At 45.7% G+C, this 17,747-nt stretch overlaps 1 protein-coding gene across 1 annotated transcript in view; it reads left to right on the forward strand.

Annotated features, from left to right (window-relative positions):
• The window catches only part of EIF3F (eukaryotic translation initiation factor 3 subunit F), a 133,338-nt gene that overhangs the window by 86,893 nt on the left and 28,698 nt on the right, over window positions 1–17,747 (forward strand). Inside the window, exon 6 of the mRNA XM_069604686.1 lies at window positions 16,555–16,691. Within this exon, the coding sequence (XP_069460787.1) occupies window positions 16,555–16,691 (137 nt within the window). The remainder of the gene's footprint in view (window positions 1–16,554; window positions 16,692–17,747) is intronic.

Here is a 17,747-nt window from a genome sequence, read left to right on the forward strand (position 1 = left end):
TAATTATGGGATTCTGGGTTTCACATGGAATCGGTTGATTCCTTGGCTTTTGTGTAGGCCCGGCCCCTCCCCTCCTTGTTGCAACTGATGCTGTAATGGAGGTGGGGGAACTTGAAAGATTGGAGTATGAAAATGGGAAGCTAGCTTTAATAGCTAGATTTGCTGGAAAACTCCTTCCCAGTACCTTAAGAGGTTTAGGACCCTCAAAAAGACTGATGGTAACCTGGGTGTGTGAATGTTTGAAAAACCTAGATGGTTAGGTTAAGGGTTACAGAGTGAACACTTTTGAAGGAATGAGAAATCTGTTTTTGTTGGCATCTGTTTTTGATGCCTGCTCTCCTGAGCTGAGACAGAACTTGGCTGACTCTCAAGAGATTGATCCCAAGAAGCTATCAAAAGCTGCTGACTTGTGGGTTGCCAACAGGGCTACTCTCAAAGATTCTGGGTCCACTCATAAAAAGGATGAGGGGGAAGCAGAACAAGAAAGATGACAGAGAATTCTAGAACCTTGAATCCAAAAGAGGGCCACAAACAGAAGAAGGGTGTAAGCCACATGGGAAACCAGGTCAGTCTAGTGAAACCTCTGGTGCCAAAACAGTTTGCTTGTGGGTCTACTGGCCATGTGAAAGGGGATCCCAGATGCAAGGGTAAACCATCAGGGGTCCACACTGCCTCCTTAGCCTTCATCCATGAGAGAGAAGTACATATGGCAAGTGGAAACTTTAAACTATTGGCTGAAGACCCTATTGGAGTCTGTCATTGTTTCTTTAGTGTCCCTGGGTCTGTGGAAACAGCAGAATATAGATGTGTATAACTCTATGCCTGATCACACCAAAGAATACTACAAGGACAGTGTACTTGTAAATGATCAGGAGACCCCTGCCATCAGAGACACTGGGGCCAGCATCACAGTGATGGAGGAACACTTCTCCAAACCTGAGGCTGTTGCTAAGGCACCCAAAGGTCCCACTAAGCTTGCTGGAGGCCCTATCCAGATGGTTCCAAAACTACCAGCTCTCATCCAGTGTAACAACATGACTGTAAGAATACTTGTTAGTGTACAAAGTGAGGTGCCTGGGAGAGTCCTGCTGGGGAATGACTTAAAAACTCTTGGAGTTGTATCAAGCACCCCATGGTCTCCCAGTAAAAGGAAGCGGGAGCAGACAAGGAAGGCCAGAGAGCTCACTTTAAATGATTCTCAGTGGGTTGTTACAGAAGAACCATGAACACCCAGTCCACAGGCAAAGCCAACTTCTATTTCCAAGAAGAAAGAGACAAAGGGGAAACCAAAGGTCTCGGGAAACAAGAAAGATAGCACTCCTTTGCATCTAACCAGGACATCCCTGAGAGGACAGTCCCAAGGTCACGCCTGTGACTAATCCACCAGCTGAGGCTGAGCGTGAGAACCAACCAGGAGAGGTTGAGTCTGCTGCTGAAGATTCAGAGCTGGAAGAAGACCTTCCCCCTGTTGGAGATCTGGATCCTAAAGACCATCCTGAGCTGCAGTCTTTACTGGCAGAAGGTGGCCCCTGTAGGGCAGACTTCAGCAGAGGTCAAAGAGTGTCCTTCTCTTGAGGGACTTCGCCAACAGGCAGCTTCCAGCTGGAAGGGCAAGAGCCAGGGAAGCACAGGTTATACTGGGAGGATGGCCTCCTCTACTGAGTCTACCCAGGAGACTACAGAAGACTTGCAGTGCCCCAGGAGGTGAGACCTCAGTTCCTACAGTTAGCCCATGAGATTCCTTTAGCTGGTCACGTTAGTTTTAAGAAGACCATAGAAAGGATTTCTCTATACTTCTACTGGCCTAAGTTGGGGTCTGATGTAGATAAATTCTGTAGGAGCGGTCACACTTGAAAGCCATCTTTGCAGAAATGGTGCCTGGTCTTCTTTTTTCGCCAGGTCTTTGTGGGAAGGTCCTTCTAGGGGTTCTCTGCGCGCCAAACTAGGTTTGGTCCTTGTTCATTTTGCCTTTGGCGGGGTTTCTGAGAGAAACCCGCCTCTGGCGCCCAAGTGTCTGGGGTGGGCAGGAAGTGAGGGAGGTGCCCGAAACTCCCTGTACTTAATTTCCTAGGAGACCCAAATGCACTTTGTGGTGATTGGCTGGCTGACTGTCCGGCAAGGACAGCCACCCTGCTGGGTGAGTGACAGCTAAGCTGGAATGAATGAGCGAGAGTTGAATAAAAGGTGAGTCTTTTGGCTTGGAAGTCAGTGGACCACTGGACGAAGTAACTGAAGAAGAGCTTGAAGAGGACGCCTGCTGCAACTCCTGGACCGTTGGTTTGCCTGGTGAATCCCTGCTGCAGAGACTACTTGCCAAGTTCGCATTGACAGAGAAGCCCATGCAAGGACAACTTCTCCCTTTGAGTTGATGGTACCAATCAACTCCAAAGTAAGCAACTTGGACACCCATCTCAGAGCTGGTTGAATTTCCTCAGAGTTGCTGCAGGAACCGTATAGCTTGGGAGAGGGACACCAGATTGTGTGCGTTACTTTTAAGCTGGCCTAAAGCTTTTGGAAGATCCTCTGGACGCCCCCTCAGCAGAGTGTGGGACCCCAGAAGTAAGGACAGTCCATCTTGACAGCCTGAAACCGTGCTTATTGCTATTTGCTGTACCGTAAGGAGCTGAAACGCGAAACAGCCACTGAAAGTGAAGTTTGCCGGTTGCCAGGTTTGACAGTCCTAGTGCAGTGCAAGAATCCCACGACTGAGGCCCAGGAACAGTGAGATCTGCCGAGCTGCACAGGAACAGAAGTCATCGGCTGCATCTTTTCTTCTTTAACAAGGTACTGTAAAACAAGTCTAAGAGAACGTACATCTTACTGTAGAAGTACTTCTAACTTCCACAAGTCTAATCCGCTTGTGGCCCTACATTTGATTCTCTTCATCAAAGTCTCCTAAGAACTTGGCAAAGACTATTCCGTTTACTTACCTGAAGTGCTGCATCCTATACAAAGACTTTTGCCCATTGACTTTGGCTTAGCCTATTTGAATTGAATGACTCTTCTAGGTGCTATTTGAAAGTATTTGCCCTGCTTATGACTATTTGTAATTTCTTGTGTTCTAATAACCCTTGCATTTTACCAAAATGTAAAGAGTATTCTGAATGCCAACAGTAAGGTATTCATGTCCCCAGCAGCCTTGTTACTGAAGTCACCTCTGGGTGTAGGTTGTCTGTGGGCCATCCCAAAAGGGCCATGTATATTTGTGTTACTATTCTATTGCTCCTTTCTGAAGAAGGCTTTATAACTGACTGATAAATTATTAAAGGAATAGTGCGCTCAAAAATATTGTCCCAACAGATGGGCAATAATGAAAAACACAGACTAAACATAATTTTAATGAAAGTTCCTATGATAAACTAGGCTCAAAGAGTTTACATGGGAGCATCCATTTTGCCATATCAGGCAGCCTGCTCAGCTCATCTTGAGGTCTGCCCTGGCGGCACTAAACAAGCAGCAAAAGCCCCGTATTGGGAGCTTTTGCTTACTGCAGACAGCAGAGCTGCATGAGCTGAGGAGGCTGCCTTCACTTTCATTTTACGTTTTCGGTGCGCCCCAAGCCCAGGGAATCACAGAAAACGTAAAATGAAAGTCAAAAAAGCGAAGGCGCAGCAATTAGAAATACAACGTTGTATTTCTGATTGCCGTGGTTGGAAAACCACTGCAATCACAAATACAACAAAGTTGTATTTCTGACTGCAGCGGCCTTCGCTCGAGTCTCCTGGACTCCCCCTAGTTGGGGGAGTCCAGGAGACTCCAAGCGAAAGCCGCTGCAGTCAGAAATAGGTTGTATTTCTAAATGCTGCGGTTTACTTTCTACGTTTCTCGGGCTCCAGGAAACGTAGAAAGAAAACCACAGCATATTTAAATACAACAAGGTTTTATTTATTTTTGCTGTGGTTTCAGCTTTGAGTCTCCTGGGCTCCCCCGGGTCGGGGAAGCCCAGGAGACTCAAAGCTGAAGCCACAGCAAACATAAATGCAACGTTATAAATGCTGCGGTTTTCTTTCATTTTTTTTGCGGTGCTTTAAAAAAAGAATGAAATGTAAAGCACTTACCAGCAGCAGGTTGTGTTAATCTGTGCTCTCCGGCAATAATGAAGTAAAAGCCACCTGCTGGTAGCTTTTGTGTATTGTAGCTGGCTTCATTTGCTTCATTAGTGCTGCAAGGCAGAAATTAACACAAGCACAGGAGGCTCATCCATTTCACAAAATGGATGCCTCATAGTGCTTGACATTTTTGAGCCTCATATAAATATTTTTTATATATATTTTTGATTATGGGCCATATTTTTAGCCAGTAACATTTATCATAGCACTATCCCTTTAATTGTTTATGCAAGAAACCTTGAGTGTAAGTTTATTTGAATACCTGAACTCGATCTTTGTGAAACTCCACTACAGCTCACATTTCCCCTCTTGCTACCAAAACCGTGTAGTACAGGCTTATACCAAATATTGGGTTGCCTACACCTGTAGTCAGTTATTTGTAGTGTTCCCAGAGGGTACTGCATTCAAACTTTGCCTAACAACGTTGGAATGGAATAATACATCAAAGTTCTTCACAAACTTTATAATGGAGGAGATGGGGGCACCAATAAGTATTGCGACTACTCACTGCCCTTTCTCTGATTTTGCAAAAGGATTTGGCTGGCCGAATGGGGGTTGCAGGAGGTAGGTTTTCCCGCCATTGGATCCAGTAGATGTCCAGGAGCTGCGGGTGCAAGCAAGGTTCCGGTCGTGCCCTTTCCAGTGGAGAAATGCAGCAGGCACTGGTAAAGGGCGCCTCAGGACACTATCAGACGGGTGAAGGCTGGTTCCAGCAGCAGTCACTGCATACGGGCGACAGCAGGCATCTCAATAGTCCCGAACAAAGGAAGCCTCCCAAAACGGGACCAATCAGTGCTGTGACACTGAAACCTGGCAGGAAGGAGACTTGTAGGACCAGCTGGAGACCACTGAAGTACTGGGCCAAAACGTGGAATAGCAACGTTTCTAGCACGGTAGCCCAAAACAGAGTTGGTCAGTCCACCAGGTGGTCCAGGGACACTTCCGAAGACTCCAGGACCATGAGAAGGCGTCTAAACTGGTTGGTCCAACCTGTCCACCAGGCCAAAGCACCAGCTAGGGTTTTCTGAGATCAGGTAGTTCAGCAGGGCTTCACCGGGACAGCAGAAAGAATGGTTGCCAATCCTCTTCACTATTCTTTCTTGGGTCTTCCGTCTTCTGCACAGCTACACAGGATACTTGACTCTTTTTCTAATCTCCTGGAATAACTTCAGGTCTTCTCTTTTTATACCAAATTCAGGTGAGTGATCAAACTCAGCCCATACGCCCGCCCATGACATGCACTAGCCAGTGAAAAACAGTAGCTTTTCCGGGCAAATACATGACCATAAAAGGGAATGCCTGACCTGAGAACGCAGGAAGAAGGCAAAATAACAAAATGGCCAAAGAACAAGTGAAAAATCTCATCTGTAATCATGATTTCTGTCTTGTCCAGGTTGATTTTGAGGTTTGGTAGAGTTCTTTGAGACCGTGTATTAGCGTTGTTTCCCTCTTGTTAATCAGCGATTTTGTAAATGATTTGGGTAGCATATAAATTTTGGAGAAACTGGGATAACAAGGATCGTTGTGGTACTCCAAAGGTGGTGGTGTCCCACGGTGCAGATTTGAAAGGTTTTATCCATACTGTTTCTGTTCTTTCAGACAGGAAAGATTTAATCCAGAGCAGCGCTGTGTCGACGATCCCCATTTCTTCCAGTCTCTTGATGAGGTTGTTATGGTTGACTGTGTTGAATGCCGTGAAGAGGTAGAGTAGCGCACCGAATATGTGTTTGCGTGAAGAAGGCGCACTTAAGGCAGGCCTGTCTGTGCCAAGACAGGGCGTGGGTGGGATGCTGGTAGCTTGGACCGTCTATTATTATCTTTAGCACCTGCTGCAACCATCTGGCCACCAGGCTTTGACAATGCTCAGTTGTCGGTTACTATACCAACTTCTGCATCTCTCCAATGTGGCCTACTTAACACTCGCTTGTTGCTTCTGCATGCCCTGGATTGCCATGATTTGGTAGCTCCTTCTCAGTTGGATCTCTTATTCTTAAGAGACCTGGCTGAGGGAGTCTTCTGGACCGTCGATTGTTCAGGGCCCCCCACCTCCCAGTATAACTTTGCACATGTTGACCGTCCCTCGACTCATCCGGATAGCGGGCTAGGCATTATATATAAATCATCTTATAAAGTGGTTTGCACATTTCCAGTGCACGCACTCATGATGGAGTGCATGCTTGCATGCATGTCCATATCCCCTGCCTGCACATTTACTGTTATAGTAGTATACCAACCTCCAGGGGCTGACGCCGCTTTCTGTGCAGAATTTCCAGAGTTTGTGTCCGCACTTCAAATGAATCACCCTAATCTTTGGGTGATTGGTAATTTCAATCTTCCTGTGTATACTGCTAAATCTGCCAGGCAGCTATCTTTTTGTCCCTGATATCAGATATTGGTCTTCCTCAACTGATTCATGAACCCACCCCTGAGTTGGGGTAATATACTGGATTTTATTTGCACTCCTGAGTCTCTTATTACTGTCTCCTCTCTCTGTCCCGTGTTATGGCTGATCATTTTTTGATCTCCTTTTCCATTCCTCAGCGGGGCCCTGCTCTGCTCCCTTATAAACACGCTACTCTGAAACGTAACTGGTGCAATGTGGAAACATCTGTGTTGTCCGCTTCCCCCCAGTCACACTGTGTCAGACAGAGTCCTTATACTTTAGCACCACTGGAGGACTCCTGTCTGGCCGTTGCTGATTTTCTAGCACCTGTTAGGCTCTGTAAGGAATCGCGTGTCTGAACTGTGGTTCTCGGCAGAACTCTGAGCTTCAAAACTCTGTCGACAGGATGAAAGGAAATGGCGTGCAGGCTACTTGATTGCGATAAATCGACCTTTCGCCTGGCACTGACTACGTATCAAAAGGCTATTCTGGCTGCAAAAAGCAGTTTGTTGTTGGTTGTAAAAAGGTCAAATGTGCAGTTAATAAGCCTAAAGCACTGTTTAAATTAGTCCAGTCCCTTTATACACCAATAAAGGCTGGTGCCTCTGTAGAACCTTTGCGAGCCCTGTGTAGCTCCCTGTTGCTGTTTTTTCATTCAAAATGTTTTAATCCATTTGTAATGATATTAGAGATGATTCTGTCAAGATCGCTGCTGTTCAAATTTTCCCTGAATTGCCAGTCCCCAATGCCTCCTGGCTCTCTTTTCCTGTTTTTTTTTTTTTTTTTTCCGATCAGGATATTCTCAAAGCCATTCACTGTCGCAAATCTGCCTCGCCAGCTGATGCCATCCCACTGCCCTTGCTCAAAGACATCTCGGGAGATTTGATCTCTCACATCACGACAGCAGTTAACCTGTCATTTCAAGAGGGGCTTTTTCCCAGTGCTCTGAAGCATGCGCGAGTGCTTCCTCTTTTGAAAAAGCAGTCCCTCGACCCCCAGCGTGTTTGCAAACCTTTGCCCTATTTCTCTACTTCCGTCTCTGATGAAGGTTCTGGAAACGCTTGTGTTTCCCCTTCTTTCATCTTTTCTGGAAACCTCCAGGTTTTTTTTGATATTATTCAGTCTGGTTTTCGGCCAGGGTGGGGCACTGAATCTCTGCTCAACTCCGTGCTGGACGACCTAACACGCTTGGCCGACCAGGGCGGGTGTGAGCACTCCTCCTGTTAGACCTGTGAGCAGTGTTAGACACCGTTGATCATTCCACTCTGATCACTCGGCTGTGGAGCGCTGGCCTGCCAGGGCGCCAAGTTCTGAGCTGGTTCTCCGCCTTCCTGGCTGATCGGTCCCAGTCATTCTCCCTCCCTTCTTTTTGTTAAAAATCTATACCACCGTTCTGCGGAGTCCCACAGGGATCCGCTCTGCTGCCGATTTTGTTTTCTATTTATATCCGTCCTCTCCTTATTTTGTAACATGGCTTCCTTTGCTACTCTTACACTGACGACGCATAGATCTTGGTTCGCTTGGATCTCTCTCGCCCTGACACCGCGTCTCGGCTTGAGAGCTGTCTTGAGGATCTAGGTGCCTGGATGACTGATGACTGTCTAAAACTCAACGATAACAAGACTGAGGTTCTTGTGGTCGGCACGGCTAGTCCACTTTCTTTTTGGACACCCAATTTCTGGCCTGTTTCTCTTGGCCCGTTTCCCCTTCCATCCCCTGTGGTTAAAAATCTGGGTCTAAAACTGTCGTCATCCTCCCTTTCAATGGCAGAGCAGGTGGGTGCGGTCTGTAGATCTGGCAATTTCAAACTGCACATCCTGTGGAATGTTCTCCCCTTCATTCCCTGTCGCTCATGTCCCTGTGGTAGCGGCACTTTAGCACGGCTGATTACTGCAACTCACTTTACCTTGGCCAACCGCGACATCTGATAAATCGGATCCATATGCTCCAGATTTCGGCGGTCAGAACTATTTTGCGCCCTCCAGCACAAGCACATATGTCGCTGCTTCTGAGACAGCTTCACTGGCTCCCAATAGAGAAGCAGATTCTGTTTAAATTGATGTGCCTGGTGCATCGGGCCTTCTACAAGTTTGGGGCAGAGTACCTTCAGGAAAAATGTGTTCACCATGTTCCTGCTCACCCCCGGCCGATCCCAGTCCGCCCTTCTGTTATCGGTCCCTCCTGTCCGACAGCCACAGGCTGGTGGTTGTGCCTTTTCTGTGGCAGCTGCAAGAGCTTGGAATGATTTACCTTGGGCCCTCCGAGCCACTGCTAACCATTTGGCTTTTCGTCAGTCTCTGAAAACCCTCGTTTTATAGGTGTACGTTCTGCTCAACCTCTTCCTCATCTCTACTGCCTAGCGCCAAGATGCCTTTGGGCGTATGTGCGCTGTACAAATATACATAACACAACATAGAGTAGTATCAGTGCCAAGTTAGTGTGGAGTCTGCGTTTTGTCTTTAGGTCGTCCCATATAAGTGCTGTCTCTTTCCCTCTCATGGATCTGAACCCTACTCGTGCCTGGTCCAACAGTTGGTTATTTTCTACGTGTTTCAGTGTTAGTTCGTAGACATAGGTCTCTTAACAGTTTTGCTGGATAAGGAATGTTTGAGAGAGGTTTGTAGTTGGATGGGTCTTCCACATCGCCCGTTGTATATTGGAGGAGTGGTTTGATGTAGGCAGATTTGTGTAGGGATTGATTTATAGATAGTCTGGTGGGCTTGGGGCCATTTGGAAGCCTGTCTGGTTTATTTTTTCCACCAAGCTGAGGCATTTTTCTCTTGACATTTGAGCGAAGCTGTTCAGTGTGTTCCCGGTCGTGGTACTGGGATTGCACGGTCTGGTTGATTGGTCTACTTTGTATGATCCATTGTATGTCCGTGATTTTATTCTTGAAATTATGTGAAAGGCCATTTCATAGTTTTTGCGAAGGCACTGGTGTGTATTGCATCCGGGGATAGAGGGGGATTTGCTATCTCGTTTACAATTTTTGAATAGTTCTTTGAGTGTTGGTGGCTTTTTATGATCCAATCGTCACATTTCTTTTTTCCTTTAAGAGTTTCCTTTTGTATGCTCAGATTTGTTTTTGATAAATGATTCTTTTGGCTTGGTCTTAGTTTATTCTCCGCTAGCTGTCCCTGACCACGCGTTGCTGTGCCTCGGTCTGGTTAAATGGAAAAAAAAGAAAAGGGCACACGTTTGGAATATGTTTAATTTCACAATGCTTGTGGGTAGTTTTTAATGCCTCTGGCGGTTCTCCAAGTTGAGGCAGTTTAATTTTCCCGGCAGCGCAACACATTCCTTTAGTTTCTCCATTAAATTTCAGAGCCTTCCAATAAGGACACACTTCAGTCATGGTGCCGATGAGAACATGCCAGCTCAAACTATAATCATCATCTGGGTTGTACCGGAATGCAAGGCGATTGTAATCGAGTGATTTCTGAGCATGGAGTTGTGTTTGACGCTGATCTGCTGTTTCTCGCCGACGTCTTTCAGCCACTCTCAGCCTGTCATGTTCGAAGCAGATCTGAAGCTGCAGAATGCGATCGCTGTGCTCACAACCGTCCATCCTAAAGTCTGGCTGCACGTCGCTCTACTGCTTCCTCGGCACGTATTTGAGCCAGCGTGTGTTGCTTTCACGTCCAACAGATTGTGCTGTTTTTTTTCTGAAAAGGCATGTTTTTACCTGTCACAGATGTGACATCTATGGTATAGTGGGTATATGAAAACACGCGCCTATTCGAATGCAACGTTGTGGCAAAATTTCAGAGCAATCGGTGAAGAACATTCGGAAATGTAAGATTTTGAACAAAGGAACATTTACAATCTTACTTTTTTAATATAGATTCTTGTTCTAGTTTTTGTTTTACTTTTTTTCGTTGTATTGAGGTGGGGCGTTGGCCATCTTGCCACGGCTTTCTTTCGTGATGGGATGTGTTTTTCTTTCTGGGAGATGCTGTCAATTGTTTCCACGATCCATTTCTGGGTTAAGTTTACATTTTTGTTCGTCAGTTGCGTCCAAGGTTCTGATCGATTGGTTGGAGGATTTTAGTTCTTTTAAGTTACTGCTTTTGACCGTAAATCAGTTTCTTTACCTGGCAGGGGGGTTCCTTTCATGGTTATTGGATCACGAACGGTATAATGGGATGGTGGCTTCATAGTATTTGTATTGGTGGCGCAGTTGAGAACCTTTTTTTCTTGGCGAAGATTGCATCAAGAGTGTGTCCTGCTGTATGAATCGTTCCTTTCACCATCTGTTGTAGTCTGTCTCAAGCTGCTTAGTGAGTGATTTCTGCAAGCTTGCATTCTCTTCTTAGAACCAGATGTTGAAGTTCCTGAGGATGATCAGGTGATCATGTTTGTGACTGCTTCTACAAAGGTGTCTATGAAGGTTGTGTCATAGATCGGTAGTCTATAGATAGTATAAATGTGCCATTGTTTGTGGGTCTTCTCTCCTCTTTTTCCTGTTCTGTTTACATGTATGCATTTGAAGTTGCCGGGTATACAGCTGTGTAGTATGAGGTTTCTGTGACAAATAGGATGTCAATTCCACTGTCACAGATCAGATCGTAGATCTGTTGCGTGTCTGGACATCGATATTGAGTTGATTAGATTGCAGTGTATTTTTTTTCTTCATAGTGTCCTGTTTTGTTCGTGCTTGCTTGCGTCTTTGTGTGGTCGTGTCATGATTTTCCTCACTATCCTCGCAATGTAGGTTGTGTTCTGTTGGGTCTGTTTCGTCATTGAGTAGGTCGGCTAGGTTTCATATTGGGTCCATAACTACTACTGGCTCCTTTTGTATGTAGTTTTTGCCGTAAGTGCCGTTGGGTTTTGGTGATGTATGTAGTGAAGGTGTTGTTTTCCATTGCTGCTCTGGTGAGTGGTCTGTAACGAGGTATGGTGTTGGGTAAAATGATTTTTTGTCCTTTTTTTAGTTGGTTCTGATTACCGTCACGCTTATGGCTGTGTGCAGCATTGCTGTGTTGGTATTAGTGGCATGGTTCCCTGGCGTGGTTCCATTTAGTTTATCCTTTCTCCCAGTTTTCTCTTGCGTCACCCTATTCTCTGGCGTTGCATATTCTGTTGTCTTTAGTCTTCTAGTTATTTCAGAGTTTGTTACTGTGTTTGCGTTATTGGGCCGCTAGACCTCTTTCAATGCTTTTTTCCTGGTTTTTGTTGGGCTTGTTGTGGTCTTGTCTGGTTGGTTGGTGGGTCCCCTTTTAGTAGCGGTTTTCTTGGTGGCTTCTGTTGTATGTAGTTATCGTGGAGGTGAAGGGTTGTGAGTGTGACTCAGTCAGGGGCCGTTTGCATGCAACGGGGGGCGGTCTCTGGTTCTTCTGGGCCTTATGGACGGTGATACTACCCGTAGGGGCGTGGGGTGCTAATGGGGCGGGGCTGGATTGTGGGTTCTGAATGCGCGCCTAGAGGGCCTTACCCTTTTGGAGTATCTATGAAATCTGCCTCCTTGGACTACTATTCCGCTGGCAGTTGTGAAGGCATCATGAAGTAGACACAGGCAACTGAATAATGTTTGCGCTATAAACTTTTATTATCTTAAAAGGAGGTTGGAAAAAGGCTTAACTTGCCCTATGCCAAGGTGGGATTTCTCTACCTAAATAAAATGTCAGGAAGTCCAAAGCAAATGTCTGTCTGTGTTCAAAACCTATACTTGCTCTCACATCTTACTGTATACAATGTGTTGGGATGTGGGTCTCAAAATGAGAAGTGTTCAAATAAAAGAATAAAAGTTCAGAGCTTTCTCCAGCTCTTGGTTGGAAAAGGGGGTTTCCCTTCCCCAAGGTTCAAAATAGTTCACGTTACAAAAGAGGGGTTCCCGTACCCAAGCTTTCAAGTCTCAACTTTTCAAAACACAATTCCTTTGGATATGTCTCAGCTTTTCTGACTTGGTTACCTTTCACCCATTTCCTAAAGTTCAGTTCCTCAATCACACAAGCTTTCCTTTATTCCTTCACAAGCTTGTAGGTGACTTGAGTGGCTTTTCCTTAGGTGGCTGTACTCGGTCTAGGCACAGTTTCGGACAGCACAGCCCACCCATTGCAGGTCATGCAACCGACACACCTTGTGTCTGCTTCATAGGCACCTTGCCACGGTTTCATTTTCACAGTGATGCTTGATTTACTCTCATTTCATATCCTCTTGGTGGTTTATCACTGCTAGTTTTGCCACCATTCACTTGTTTAATAGCTTTTGTTTGCAAAGACAAATATAAGCTTCCCAATACACTCTCCTGCTAGGAAACTCACTTGTTACAGTTCTTTCGACCGGTACGACGTCCTTTCATCACGGGATGTTTTTTCAACAAAAAAATTTACTTTTTTTATGGGGGGGTTAGTAAATTATGTACATGGGGTCTGGGTGTTTGGGAATAAATACAAATGAAAGAAAATTGGGGATTGGAGGGAACCCCCCAAAAATAATTTTAAAAAAATTCGATGGGTTTTTTCATTAAAATCACAGTAAAGAACCCTGTGAAAAAACATCCCACGATGAAATGACATGGAGCCCTTTGCCAGGTTTCATTGTACTGTTACTCTTGCATACAGGTTTTTTCACAAGTCATTTCTTTCAGTAACACTAAGATCTGCTTGACTCTTGGCAGTGGCTGCTTGACTCTTGGCAGTGGCTGCTTGACTCTTGGCAGTGGCTGCTTGACTCTTGGCAGTGGCTGCTTGACTCTTGGCAGTGGCTGCTTGACTATTGACAGTGTTCATTCAACTTTTACTTTATTCAATTTAATGGCGTCTTTATATTTGCTTCTTTGACCGTTCTCGTCCCCTTTTCTCAGCCCGTTATTCAAGCTTTCTTAGCTTCCTTTGTACAATCGACACGGCCCCCCCCCCCCACCTTCTGGCCAGACACACTGGTTTCCAGTCACTTGTCTGTCTGCTGTGGTATGGCGCTGGAAAACCTCTATTGGTTCGCGCTGCTGCGGTACAGCACGGGAAAACCTCTGTCGGTTTGCGCTGCTTTGTGTCACCTTTTGACAGCCTCAGGATCCTTTCTGAAGGACTTCGCTTCACCCCGCTGCCTTCCTTGGAGCACCAGTAAGCACTGTCCTTCTGGTCTGCAGCTGTGAATGCCCGGGGAGCTTCCCTCTGCTCCCGGCCTACCTACAGCATTCCACAATGTCGGTTCCACTTCACCTGGCTTACTCGTGAGTCTCGACCTGGCTTCTCTCCGGTTCCCACTCCTCTACTGCTGCAGCATCTCTGGGTCTCCGCATCTCGTCTCGTGTCCCGCTGTGTTCTAAAGAGAAAGGAGTTCCCGGCATCAATAAAGGTTTCAGAAAGACTTGACCACTCCTTGTCAAACAAATGGTCTTTCTTCAGTGTTTGCCTCTTCCTTGTCCCAGTATCAAAGGGGTGTCTGTGTGTGTGTGTCTCAATAAAGGGAGGATTTATGGCTCTGGTTTGTCTCTTCCTCGTCCCAGTACCTGACTGGTGTTTACCGGGAGATGATTTACTGAAAAGAGAGGGAAGTGACTGATCATAACCTACAAAGGCCTGGGGGGGATATTGGACTCGTTAGAAAAGGGAAAGGGGGGATACTGTGTCTCAACCAAGGGTGCTCATTACCTCACCCCTAGTCTCCTTCACCCAGGTAATCCTCTCATACCGCCGACAGGGTCCGTTTGGATGGCGACGGCCTTTCCCTGGCCACCTGGGAGGATGATCTATTTGGGAAAGAAGTGAGGACGCCCTTAGACTCCTCCACAGTTTATGGCAACCTTTCTTCCTTTCTGCTAATTGCAGATCTTGTTTATCTTGGGCCAGTGACTGTCTGCAGGCTGTGGGTACTTTAGTCAGTTAGCTAGGTGCGAGTTTCAGCTACCATACAACACTTAGATCAAATGCCAACAAGAAGCCCAGCAGAAGTATGGCGCACCTGGGATTGGAGCACAGGACTAGTGGGTAAAACCCTAGATGGGAGGCCCTGCGTTGAGGAGGCCCTTAGATTCTAAGCATGATAGGTGTGGTGGAGCAACCAAGTTGGGGCACCATACTGGATCACAGTGCTAGAGGGAAATCGCCCATAGAATTGGAATGAAACAGCCAGGGGGGGGGGGGGGGGAACAGGGCACTAGAGGTGAAGCACCTAGATTTGAAATCTAGCGATAGTAGTGGGACCCCTAGAACTGGCACACAGTGCTGGTGTGGGAAAAACACCTCATCTGAGACCCATCAGTAAATGGAAAACACCTAGATTTGAGATTCCTGGGAATTGAGAAAAACACATTGTTGACTAACATCGGCGTGCTACATTATGTACGGTAATAAGAGTTGGAGGGCTTTACTTACCTAGTTGAGTTGAATGTTGACCTTGTTCGGCATCAAGGCTGCTTGAATTCAATCCAAGGTAGTTGTGCCACATAAATAATTCACTTTGGACCTAACAGCCATTATTAGATCGATCAAAAAGCGACTTTCTTTTGGCTGCTCCAGTTAAGGCATTGTGAACGTACTCCAACTACTGTACAGGTTAAATTTCTAGTCACCAATGATAGAAATAGGACCCTTGGGATGGCACACAGGGAAAAACACAATACTACATTTGATGGCTTCAAATGCCCCTGATATGTTACTTTGCATTTATATAGCGCCTTATATACCATTGGTATGGTCTGAAGGCGCTGTTAGGTTGAACGCCCTTGGGAACCGAAGTTCAAGTTAGTAGAGAGTCAAAGGTGCGTGTGCACCGGAGATGTGTGCAGCTGGTGTGGCATTTGTGTAATAGCTGCTTCTTAGCGGTAGGTGTGGTGGTTGTGAGGTCAATAGTATGTGTTGGTTCTGGCAGGTTGTTATCCAGACCGATTCTGGCTGCGTTAGGCCTGAGAACGCCTGGCTTTGGGGTGTGTATTCAGCAGTGTTTACTTAGAGTGATGAGGAGTGTGAGGCTGATGTTGGTATGAGAACAGCTATACTGAATGGTGTCATAGTATTGCTGTATTCTGTTTGAGTGGTGGTGTAAAGAAGAGAGTAAGCTTGGAGATGTGAATATGGTGGTTTACTGTAGGTGCTTGAGATCGCGCCCACTCCAATAGTCCCATGAATTTCATCCGTTCCATGTACTACGACTGTTCCGTGCATACGACCGTTTCAAGCACTCAGACCGTTCCTTTCATTGCTCTTTCAGACGTTCCATGCCCTCTACACCATTTCATGTACGTCCCGCCATTCCGTGAATGGCGGGACGTACATGAAATTCTATGTCCATGTGAATCTCACATGGACATAGTGCCCCATACGTGGCCCCTAAGACCAGGCACAATATCATGGAGTATGCCAGCTCATTCCACTCTACCCCACCACCTGTCAGTACTGTGGTGTGGAAGCAGAGGGAGTGAAGTTGCTGTTTTATCTTGAAGCTATATCTGAAGGTATGAGGTACGAGTGAAGGATGGTGAAACTGCCTTGGTGCAATTTGGAAATTAATATAGATCTTCACTGTGTTCTGTGGCAATATAGAAAGTTTTGGCATACATCCTTATTCCTACGAGGACCCTGCCACTGGCATTTCAGTGCTCTGAATGAATAATACATTCCGCTTACTAATGTTCGGTTTGCTTTTGGAAGTCTATTGTGTGTGGACCTTTGTTAGAGTGCTTGGTTCGCTGCACCACCTGTCCCGATGGCTGCTTCGGTCACGATGGCCATCCAGCAGTGCTGGAATTAAGATCGTTATGACAAATTGACTGGCTAAACTATTCATGACCCATCTGTCTTTATGAGCTTTGTTCATTTGAAAGTTGTGCTGTGTGACAGTTCTCGAGAGCCTCCTTACCATTCAGTGATAGAGGGTGGGTGAGCAATCTGATATATAAGCACTGCACAGTGAACAGACAAAATATGCATATTGCTGCGGGTCCAGTTTGCTCTCAATGCAGTGTAATGGTTTAGTTATTTAGCCCGGTTTATCAGTCAATACATCGCCCCACGTTTGTAATATTAAGATAATTTGATCCGTTATATTTGTTGTTATTCATTTCTGATGAGCCATCACAAAGGTTTTTGATTTGCTGTTTTTTTCCCCATTGTCTTCCAGTTGATCTTATTATGAAAACATGCACGAGTGCCAGTCGTGTGGTAGGGCTCACCAGTGACTTGCAGCAAGTGAGGTCTGCCTCGAGCCAGGTACAGGATAATCTGACTACGGTGCTGCAGTATGCAGAGGATGTGCTGGTAAGTATTCACATGCAACCGCTGCTCTCGCTATTTCTTACTTGCATCTGAGAAACATATTCTGTGCAGTTAAAGAGCGTGCCAGAGTAATGTTAGGTTAATGCCTCCACAGCCCAATACACAACCAGGATACAGAAGTGAAAACCTGTGTGCTAGTGGCGGCTATTTTTTAAGGGAATGGAACATTTACATTCATTTTTTTTAAAATAATTTCAAGTTCTAAACTGCCAACTGTTCCCTGAAATAGCAAACTGTTGGATAGGGTAATTCATGTACTGTAGGGGCTGCGGGTGAAAAGATGGGGACTGCTCCTGTCCCTTGCAATTACATCTGGCCATGCAACAGGTCTAGATTGTGGGAGGGGGGCACGTTCCCACTCCCTCAGCTAATGCTGTAGGTAGTCAGCACTGTGGGTGGGGGAGAGGGGCGAGGATGCCGATATCTATCGGTTGTGTTTAAATGTGTCATGACTTGCTGATAATATCACGTAAGAATCCTTTACAAATCATTAGTGCGGTGAACAATACATCTGTAGAAAAAGAACACTTCACAACATGAATCCAGTCTCTGCATAAAAACAGATCTATTCCATACAACTATTGGGCCATGCTACTATGTCTCCCTATTGCACATGCCCACCTCAAATGGTTTGACATTACTGGGTAGGTAATGTTTGTTATATGCCTTCAATCGGGGTGCTTTCAAATGATAAAGTTCTGTTCATTATTAGACGGTGAACAGAACCACAAAGCCAATGCATCTCACACTAGCATTGGCTTTTTCACTCATTTAAACATATCAAACCAACTTTGTGAGTGAAAGAAAAGTACGTGCATCATCCATTTCCATGATTGTCACAGGTGCATATGCATTTGACAGCAAAGCAGAGCGCTGTCTTTTAGTATGGTCAAGTCAACCACAGTATACCTATTTAAAATAATATACCTTTTTATATGTACACTAAAGGGCTTAATTGCCTTATTCTTGAGCAGTGTGATAATGTATGCTGGGTTACTGTCTCGCATATCTGCAAAAATGTAATCCCTAGTACAATCG

The sequence above is a fragment of the Ambystoma mexicanum genome, chromosome 1p (genome assembly GCF_040938575.1).
Source record: "Ambystoma mexicanum isolate Mex_15411 chromosome 1p, UKY_AmexF1_1, whole genome shotgun sequence".
NCBI lineage: Eukaryota > Metazoa > Chordata > Amphibia > Caudata > Ambystomatidae > Ambystoma > Ambystoma mexicanum.